This window comes from Camellia sinensis, chromosome 5 (genome assembly GCF_055761805.1).
Source record: "Camellia sinensis isolate YWXY chromosome 5, ASM5576180v1, whole genome shotgun sequence".
Taxonomy (NCBI): domain Eukaryota; kingdom Viridiplantae; phylum Streptophyta; class Magnoliopsida; order Ericales; family Theaceae; genus Camellia; species Camellia sinensis.
The window spans coordinates 10309873-10320369 of record NC_138965.1 but is presented as its reverse complement, the minus strand read 5'-3'; the positions used below and the strand labels follow the sequence as shown (position 1 = coordinate 10320369).

The 10497-nt window shown below is 34.1% G+C and overlaps 1 protein-coding gene across 9 annotated transcripts; it reads left to right on the top strand.

Moving 5' to 3' along the window:
- Positions 1 to 1848: 1848 nt before the first annotated feature.
- Positions 1849 to 8984, top strand: LOC114311678 (protein EIN6 ENHANCER). Of its 9 annotated transcripts, none has more exons than XM_028257827.2 (5): positions 2022 to 2163; positions 4777 to 4973; positions 6725 to 6899; positions 7548 to 7615; positions 8511 to 8984. In XM_028257827.2, the coding sequence occupies exons 3-5, from the start codon at positions 6725 to 6727 to the stop codon at positions 8640 to 8642; spliced, it is 375 nt and encodes a 124-aa protein (XP_028113628.1). In that variant the 5' UTR covers positions 2022 to 2163; positions 4777 to 4973; the 3' UTR covers positions 8643 to 8984. The 9 variants fall into 9 exon arrangements, with proteins under 9 accessions (XP_028113630.1, XP_028113629.1, XP_028113628.1 ...); XM_028257826.2 differs by having other exon boundaries at positions 6713 to 6899; XM_082868243.1 differs by having other exon boundaries at positions 2025 to 2163; positions 4839 to 4973.
- Positions 8985 to 10497: the final 1513 nt, after the last annotated feature.

Here is a 10497-nt window from a genome sequence, read left to right as displayed (position 1 = left end):
AGTTTGTTTGCCGGAAGTGTTCCCCGCTGGAGGAATGCGACGATGTCCTGGGCCCATTATTGGTTTCTCAAAGTTACTGGGCTTTAATATCCAAGCCGTGGGTTGGGCCTTGTGTCTAGGTCGTGGACTAGACCCTCTTGGAGGCCCATCAGTATCATACGCAGGCATAGATTTCTTTTGCTTCTTTGGGTGAAATGTGTATAGATCTTCTAAATATAGGGGGGATGGGGGAAAAGATTTTAGAATCCAATAATCACATAAAAATATATATATATTGAGGTTTTATTTATTTGTCATGATCTATGCATACTTAGGAAGTGGACAATGTCAAATTATTTGATGTTCTAACCTTATACAGATTACATTTGTACTCCACACAGATTACTCTTGCACTCCACAGATTACATTTGCATCTCATAAAATATTTATCAATCTTTATCCCGTTAACTTTCCATCAACTAATTTCATTCAAAATAACATATGCTTGCCCATGTCTTCTTCTTTTTCTCTTCTCTTCTCTCTCTCTCTCTATTTTTTTTTTTATGTCCGTTATTATCATGTCAATATTGGAGTTATATATTTCATTTATGATATATATCGCTCAATATTGGAATTGTGTATTTTTTTACTTATGTGGAACTGTTGGCCATATATTTTGTATTAGCCAATCATGGCCTGACACGTGGTCGATCAGGGGTAATTGGAGGAATTAGTAAAGGTCTCCAATCATTAGAGGACACATGGCAAATTATATCAATAACATGGATCTACGAAGTACTGGAATAATCGAAAAGAGCAAGGTGATGAGGCTAAAACAATTATTGAAGGTGTAAATTCAAATTTAGGAGGGACGCCCAATTGCAAGAAGTGACTTAGTGGAGGCAAACTACTTAGAGCCATGTTTGATGTTTGTGAAGATTACTTCGTCAGTTATCAGCCACTTCGTCAGTTACCAGTCACTTCGACGGTTGTCACCAGAGCATATAAATAAAAGAGAAAGTTGATAGTGAAAGGACTCAGAACCAGATCCAGAAATCAGTCTATTATACTTCACATCTTTTTGGTTCTTTACTTTCCAGTTCTTTGCCTCCCAATCCTTCACTTTTTCGCACTGCATTTCAGTTTTTTATGAGTAGTTCTACATTAGTCTGTCCATTGCTATAATCCCTTTCGAAACTGTAGAGATGTAAAGGTACAATTGTAAACACTTGTTTACTTAATAAAATTTATTTTCTGACATTATTCTCTCCCTCATTCTGTTACTATTGTGATTTGTTCTTTTGAATTTTCTCCTGAAACAAGTCACTAATAGAAGTCTTCTTCATTAAGGTTAAAAGAATTTCGAAACAATCATCTGTTTAATTGGTTGGCATTTATTATTTTTGTAAGAACTTATTGATCATTACTGGTACGCTATAATTACATTTTTAACATTCGAAAATCAAAAAAGTCAACGGAACAAAGTATTCTTCACCAGATTATGTGAATCTTATCTATATCTATCTATCTAGAAGCAAAGGAAATTACACACATTTCAATTTATATTAAGGTGTAATAAGAATTAAAATTTTAATTAGACGTACATAATAATTTTTTAGATGGAAATAAAATCCCCCAAGAGATAAAGAGAGTAGCGGTGATCCAATTGGTATGGGAGTAGAAATTCAAATTCAACAATGATTGAGAATTCTTTTTTTTTTGGAGGCTCCACAATTCTCTTTGAGTCTCAACTAGTGATGGTGTAAATCCCACGTATACATCAATAGTTGGGATTCAAAGGTATTGCAGTGGGCTCAAAAAAAGAGTTCCAAACATTTTTCTTTCAAATTTCAAAAAGGATGAGGCTTTAAAACGACGTCGTGAGATCACTGGGCCGAGTCCCGGTGCGGCGTTTAAAATCACAAATATGCAGCTGGTTATTAATTTTCAAGGCCTTGTTTGGCTAACGAGGAATTCACCGTTCCTATCGCTTTTTTTTCCCAACAGAGAAAAACGCTTATCTTCTACGAATAAAGCGGTCCAAACAAGCCAGTGCAAATTGAGGAAGCTTCTCAATTACAATTAGGGCAAAATCAGTTCGATCAACCCCAAATCGAGAAGCTCTCTCTCTCCTTCAACGGTGACAGTTCCGGCGACCGACGGCCTGCTAGTAGCTTAATTCAGGTCAGTATATCTCATCGCCGGAGGTGATGCTTGATGTCTGGTTTAGGGTTTGGCGTTTATGATATTGTATTCTTTATTAGTTTGTTGAAGAACTTGTTTTGGCACGGCATGGTGTACGTAAAGTTTGGTTAAATGGTGTCATTCATTTAGTTATTATCGATATCAATGTCATTATGTCATATTGCAATTTTTAATCAATTGAGTAGAGAGAGTGTGAACAAGACAAAATAATATGAGAAAAAAAAGGTAAACATTTAAGAAGAATGGTAGCTCTCAGTGGGAAGAAACTCCCAGTGGGAAGGCATTGCCCACTATCATCCCGGTTAATGGGATGATTTATGTAATTTCAGATATGATATGCCTAACTTTGACACTTTCTTTGATCAGTGTGCTATATTTTTTTTTTGAAGTTTTTCGACCCAAAGAAAAGAAAACGGTCTTCTTTGTTAAACCCTCCATTCTATCCTAATTCTCGGTATGAGTATTGGTGTGGGTGTCATCTAGGCATGATTGTTTCTCATGCTGTCATTGAGCCTAAGATTTTATTCTGGATCACTAGAAAATATTACATATTCGCTTTTCATGTTGATTAACACACATGGGAGTGTAGATTGTTATATGAGATCCAGAAATGGAGTAATGTGGATAACCAATAATGTGTTTTGTATACATTGTGTATGCATTTATCACTTCAGAATTCGGATTTGTTAGGAGGGATGTTGAAGATCTTGACGTTCTATGAAGCATGGACACTCCAAAATCAGTGCCGTGGCGGTGTCCGACACGCGGACACGCCAGGGACGCGGGGACACGCCCGCGACACGTACGGGACACGCCAGATGGCGTGTCTCTTTAATTTAATGATTTTTTTGTAAGGGACACGGCGGGGACACGGCATGGGACACGGTGGGTTTCACTTTTTTTTTTTTCCCTCCTTCTTCTTCTACCTCTCTTATTTAGTGTTTTTGTAAGGAATATTGTTAGATGTTGAATGTTTTTCCTTTCTCGCCTTAGTTCTTGTTATCGTTTATTATGATTTTTTTTATGAATGGATGATCTATTAATTTGTTTAAATGTAGTGGTTATATTTATTGAATTAATGTTATTATATTAGTATTTGTTAATTTTGATTTAGGATGAATGTAATATGAATCTACACAACACATAAAAATATATAAAAAAATAATAATAAAAAATTCGCCGTGTCCCTGCCGTGTCCGTGTTCCCATTTTTTGAAAATTGCCGTGTCCCATGTTTGTATCCGTATCCGTATCCGTATCCGTGTCCGTGCTTCATAGTTGGCGCCATTACCTCTCATAAGCCAAACACATCTGGCTTATTATGAGCTCGTTTGGGAAGTTGAGATTTGGGCTTTTTTAGCTAAAATAGTCACAAAAAAATAAAATAGATTTTTTAGCCCAATAAGACAAAATATCATATCTTACCCATAATCATTACATTCTTTTTCTTACAAAAAGTCAAAAAAATCAAAATGTCCTTCCCAAATGAGACTTTTTAGCCCTAGGCTAAAATAGTAAAAAAACCAAAAAATCAAAAAGCCAACTCACTTCCCAAATGAACCCTATGTGAACTAACATCTACTTGACTCCTCGAATGGATGGTATTGTCTTCTTCAATTCGGCTTTGCTGATGAAAACTTTTGTTGAGCAAAGCAATATATAAAAGCTCATGTATTTCGTTTGGTCAAAAAACGCACGGATGATGCGTTTTTTATCAAAGCACATCCTTGGCTAGGTTATTGTATGTTGTTGAATGAAGATTCTTGTGACGTGAAAAAGAGTATAGAACAAATTGAAGTATTTGGTGCTACATATTTGCACAACTCTATGTTTGCTCTTGGGGCAAAAAATTTCCATTCGTTCTTAGTTGCTTGCTTCGCCTTGTATGTTGTTTCAACCCCTTTTATATAAGGGATTGCAACTGACACGAGGAAGTAAGCAACTAAGAACAAAGGAAAGTTCTTAGCTATAATAGGAAACAGAGAGTTGTGCAAGTCTGTAACATCAAATACTTCAATATGTTCTATACTCTTATCTATGTTACAAGAATCTTCATTTAACAATTTATAGTGACTTGGCCAAGGATATACTTCATTAAAAAATCCTTTTGTTTTTTAACTAGACAAAAGACAAAATTTTATGTATTGCTTGTTGAGATTCAACATAGATTCTAGAGTTTTCCATAACCATCTATTGAGTTGGATCAAATAATGGCCCTTTGATCAAATTGATCATAACCATCCATTGAGTTGGTGGATGGCTATATAAAGGGAAGGGATCTCATTTGGAAGGCATAGTAAGTTGAGTCAAAAGCTCAAGTGTAACTCATTCCAAGTAATGTATGATGTGCTGGGTGAGCCATCGGCCCACCTTAACTCAAAGATAGTGAGCATTAGGGTTTAGTGGCAAAACCAGTATCAACAAAATAGGCATTTTAAGAAAGAGGGAGTTCATCAAATTCTTCACATCTATTTTATGTGTATATATATTATACATAATCACATATTGAATTGATTTTGATCAGCAGTTGAATTGATTTTGATGGTTCATTGGCTTTTTTGTATTGAAAAAGTGTTTTTTTTTTTTTGGGGAGAATGGATGAGAAGAGTGAGAACAATGGTGTGAAAAAGAAGATAATGTCACCGTGTGATGTAGAGGCTTTGAAGAAATGCTTGGAGGAAAACAAAGGGGACTATGTTAAGTGCCAATCGCATATTGAAGCTTTCAAATCCTCTTGTTCTCTGAAGAAGCCACCCAATTTGCCTTCCCAATCCTCCCTGCTCAAGACTGGTGTGGTCTCTGACCTTTAAAATTTGAAATTCTTGAATTTGGACTGTAACCCTTCTACATACTTGCTGTGTTAATGTGTATGTTTCAAGTTCAAATCATTGAATGTAATGAAGCAATAAAAAAAAGGCCTTGACTTTGATATGTCTATTGTCCACTTTGGAATCCCAGTTGCAGCTTTCCGAAATGGTTTTTTTTTATTCAACATAATTCTTAATGTTGTGAAATCTTGTTGGAACAATAATGGGGTGAAGAAGAGAGTTTGATTTTAATTTTTTCTATGAATTAAGAATGTTTGTTGTTTCCATTGCATTTTTGTGTGTTTTAGTTTTTTGGTGAAATGTGAGAATTTTATAAAGCACGAAACACAATCGACAACAATACCCTAAGCTAACAAGTACATTAAGAGGAAATACTTCCAGAAAGGATTCTAGGGGAAAAACCCCATGCACAAATAGGAGTCCTAGAAGTTTGGGTGTTCTCAATGTTAGGCCAAGAAGCAACTCTCCATCTAATATCCTCTACTAGATTCCTCAAAAGCTCCACCACAGGCTTAGCTTTAGTTTGGAACAATCTGAGATTTCTCTCCTGCCAAATGAAATAAACAACTGTACGAAAGGAGAGCTTGAACAACTTCTGTTGAAAAGTGTGTGGCCTTTCCGATTCTGCACAGCCCAGGAAATCAACTGATGCATATCCATGGACTGATGAGACACTCCATTCAAACTTAAAACATCCCTCCAGAGTTTGCTGGCATATCTACATTGGAAGAATAGATGGTCATGAGTTTCATTATCAGAATTGCAATGCAAACAGGACATGTGAGTAAGTCCCCATTTACTAACTCCAGTGACTTTCGAGTAGCCAAATTCAGGTCAGTATCTCTCATACGCAGACAAGTTGGGTGTGATGCTTGATGGATGAATCTGGTTTAAAGTTTGGATTTCATAATATGTTGTGCCATTGTGGTGGTTGTGATAAAGTATGCTTTGTTAGTTTGTTGAAGAATTCGTATTGTTTGTTAAATGACTTCGTTTGTGCAAAAAAAATGGGGCTGTTTGTAGATAAAAAATGAAATTTGAAAATGCATAAATGGGCAAAGGTTGTGTGTACATAATGCTGTTGGAAAATTAACCAAGACAGTTCTACTGGGCCAGTCAAATTTTACTTGTCAGTTGCCATGGTTATATCCCATTTTTCGTTTCTATATTCCTAGATGAATTGTTAAATTGTGATTTTATGCAATGCATAACATCATGTTATGTTTGAAGCACTGACTCTTGAATGGTCATTATTCTGGGTTTGAAAAAAATTCTGACATTAGCAAACCCCCCCCCCCCCCCCCCCAAAAAAAAAAAAAAAAAAAAAAAAGCGAAAACAAAAAACACTAGTGATAACTGATATCATGCAAGGTATTGTTTGGTTTAGTGGAATGAAGTGATCATTCCATCAAAAAATTTATTCCTATGTTTGGTTTGACTAAAAAGATAATGAAAAATATATTGTAAATGGAATCATCATTCACCATTATAAAGGGAATGATCATTCCATAGGAGAGCCAAAGTAATGGCCATTTCATTCTATTCCATATCATTCCAGTGAACCAAATAGAGCACAAGGGTTTCAAATTTCCATTGGAATAATTTGTCAGCTATATTTGTGTGAATTATCTATACATATATGTGTATATATGTGCATGAAGATATACATATGCATATAGGATTAATGTTAAGTGGCCGTAGTTTGTGTTGCAGATGGAGCAAGAAGTCATTGAAGCAGATATAGTGTTGCCCACTCACCTTAGTTTCAAAAAGGTTCAGATGTATGAGAAGTACCCGAAGGGACAAGCGAGGGGAAGGCACTGGAAACATCTCAAGCAGATCATCCAAGCCGAAAATTACGAGAACTATCCCTCTGATGAACCCAATTGTGAGTTCAAAAAATACATTGTATTGTGCCTTTTTCTTTCATAAAGCTGTCTTATTTACCAATTTTGATAGACACATTGATGATTTAGTCATTTGATGATGTGTTATACCAAAGTTATGAATGTATGTTAGATTGTTTCATAGATGCTTTAGCATTTGATCATGTCTTTGGTTTATGGGTGCATTCTATCATAGCTTTGTGAAATTCCGAAATTAAAACTTCCTTTCCTTTGTGTGTGTTAAAATTAGATGTAATACAATTTGAGCCTTAAAAGGAAAAGGATGGTAGGAATTGCAATCCTTCCTCTTGTTCTAGAAAGATAGAGGACAGAAAAGAAAGAAGAAAAGTTTTGTTATGTGAGTAGAAGTGCAATGAAGGCAATAATTTGTTCCAAAAATCGAGGGCAAAATAGATAATTAGTTACTCCCCTTCTTTTCTCTCCATTCCTTCCCACTTTTGTGGAGGAAGTAGAAATGGGCAAGAGAGAAAGGAGCCCCTCTATTTCGCTTCATTTTCTCTACTTCCTTTTTATCAATATGTTGTGTTTCTAGAAGCCTAGATTGATATTTCATGTCAAGCCTCTAAACTTCAAGTGATATTACTTTTGACTTGATGAATTTTTTTTGCCCTTCTGTTCTCTTGTTGCAGATGTTAATATAGAATCGCCACCTTCTATGCATCCATGCAAAAGAATTTGTGATATAACAGGATATGAGGTATGTCGCTCTCTTGAAATATGTGGTTATTGTTATTTCTTTCCACTTCAGGGGCATGTATGATTTCCTTGTCAAGGTCTGGATGTTTAACTATTATTTTTGGATGGATCCCAAACATTTATCGAAGATAGACTCATTATTCCTGCATGTTTTGTTCTTCTTCTCGGAGTAGGGTATAAATTAGTTTAGCTGACTATGTGACTGTTTGTGCTAAAGTTGGCTGTTTGCTGTAAACTCGAATTGTGCTCAGTTCATTTTATACTCTTATCCTGTTGAATCTTTCTTTTTTAGCTTTAGCTGCGCTTATGCTTTTTGATGAGTCTAATTTAGCAGTGCACTAGCCTAGACATTCAAAGATATAATGCATATGTTAAAGACAGCATGTCAATTCTTCATCTTTGTTGACATAGAATTGACATTATGATATCAATGATAGAATGATCTTCGTGATGACTTGGAAGTTTAGAAAAGAGTGATGGCTATGTCAATCTGGATGAGGAACTCAACTGTTCCTATCATTGCTCATTTCAGAATTAAAATAACGGAATCACACAAGACAAAAAGAAAATTGAGGACTATTATTCTATGATACAGTCCACCCTTTTTTTAACTGTATTGTTTGAGTTGAATTTGTAATGAAGAGGAATTAGGTAAGGCTTTAGGACTAGATGGCATTGGCTATTAAGGCTTGAAAGTACTTTGGTGTAGAGGGTGTGTCTTGGTTAACAATGACTAAAATGAAATATATTTTGTGTTAGACAGAAAGTTATAACATATTATCCACTGGTTTGAAGCCATCCCATCTCATTCGGGTAACTTGTATTAGTGGTAGTACTAATGTTATATCCACCATTGTTTCTGAGTGAGGGGGGACAATTTTAAATTTCACATGCAGGCACCTTACTATGATCCAAGGACCAACCTCCGCTATGCAAATGTTGATGTGTTCAAGCTCATAAGATCACTTCCTAATGAGTATGTTCAGAGGTATCTGACTCTGAGAAATGCAGCAGTCGTTCTGAAGTAACCTCCAATAGTTAATGCAGCCATGGGCACTGTATTTTCCTGTAAATCAAATATTATGAAAATGTGAAGTAGGTTTTATGTGGAGTTTGTTTTTGTTTCTTCATGAGCCGCTTGCTGTAATGCGTGTTAATTAGAGAAATTTTAGAGCATTATCGACAGCTGTGGTGCCTGATGAGCAATTGTGGTGGTTAGTGAGATGATATGCTGTCGGATTTGTTAGTTTGCTTTCAGGTCAAATGGTCTCATTGTAAAAGGCTGTTTTGTTAGCAAGTCATGCTTGATTTGTGAATCGATTGATATAATACTGTGTCTCTATAAGACTCATTTGTCGAGCTTGCACCAACTATTTGACTGATAATGAGTCTGTTTAGTGTCATATTCATCAATTTAAGCGGGCATGCTCAAGGAAGGAATTCATGAACACTTTTATGAACCAGTTTAATTTTTAGATTGATCGCTCTGTTATTTTTTAATCAATATTCTGTTTATTGTTAAATGAGATAATACTTTTAAATTGAAATAATTAAAAAAAGTTAGGATTTGATTTGTTATTAGATGAGTTTTTTTTTGTTGTTTGTAATTTTCTCAAAATTTTATTAGCATTTTTTTACTAAAAAAATCATATCTTCTTCTTGTGTAACTCTTGCACCCATAAGAGTTATGGTATGCTTACTTTTAGACCATATCTGTATTCAGTCATTTTGATTTCATCAAGGCTTCTGGTAAAATTTCCAAAATCCTCTTTTCTAATATTGATTTTAAATGACGTTGGCGACATTGATTAAAGCGTAATGGATTGTAAATTTTAAAAGTTAATATGAGATAATTAAAAAAAAAATTGATCTATACTATTATAAGAAGTGTTTGGGTGTGCAAAGTTGTATGCACAATTCATAAAATTACGTAAATTTTTATAAAAATGGTTGAATACAAATTCGTGTAAGTCTATTCAAAAAAGTTTTGAAATTTATAAAATTATATAAATTTTTACGAACTTATCATCTTATAAAAATATATAATTTAAATTACAAAATTATATAATAAAAGTATATGCATATGATATTTTTACACTTTCTTTGATGAGTATACTATTTATTATTATTATTATTTTTCAACCCGAATAAGAAAAGAAAAATTGGTCTTTTTTTTGTTAAACCCTCCATTCGATCATAATTCTATAAAGTAGAAGTATTGGTGTGAGTGTCATCTAGGCGGCATGATTGTTTCTCACACTATTATTGAGTGTCATTACTTGTTGAGATTTAATACAGACTCTAGAATTTTCCACATGAGCCTAGAAGACTCAAGAAAGTATAGAGAAATTTAAAATATTCTAAATCCTTGGAGAAATCTAAATAAATCTAAAAGGGTCGAGAAGATTTTACAATATTCTAAAAAAATATAAAAAATTACATTATGTACTAGAATAATTTAGAGAATTCTAAAATATAATAGAGGATAAGGGTATCTTACAATATTTTAGAAACTAAATAATTGATCATAGCCATCTATTGAAGAGGTGAATGACTATATAAACTAAAAGAATCTCATTTGAAATACATAACAAGTTGAGTCAAAAGCTCACGTGTGAGTGATTCTAAGTTATGTATGCTTGACACTTTATTTTATTTTATTTTTTTTATTTTATATAGCAAATGACTAAAGTTATAAAAATTGTTTTAAACAACATTAACTAAATTAAAGAATAACTAATAGCTTACGTTCACTGAATAATTTCCAAGATGCGTTATAGAATTCCATACAAATTGGACAAGATCCACAAGACTAATACTATGAGGATGTTTTTGTTTCAAATAAACATTCAGCAAATTATTTAAGTTGCTGCTTAAATGTAA

What these genes read in the sequence shown, in the direction of transcription:
- LOC114311678 (XM_028257829.2), top strand. Translation starts at nt 6,725, where the DNA reads ATGGAGCAAGAAGTCATTGAAGCAGATATAGTGTTGCCCACTCACCTT. An exon ending in TCCCTCTGATGAACCCAATT is followed by an intron (nt 6,900 to 7,547) that starts GTGAGTTCAAAA and finishes CTCTTGTTGCAG; the next exon opens with ATGTTAATATAGAATCGCCA. An exon ending in GTGATATAACAGGATATGAG is followed by an intron (nt 7,616 to 8,510) that starts GTATGTCGCTCT and finishes TTTCACATGCAG; the next exon opens with GCACCTTACTATGATCCAAG.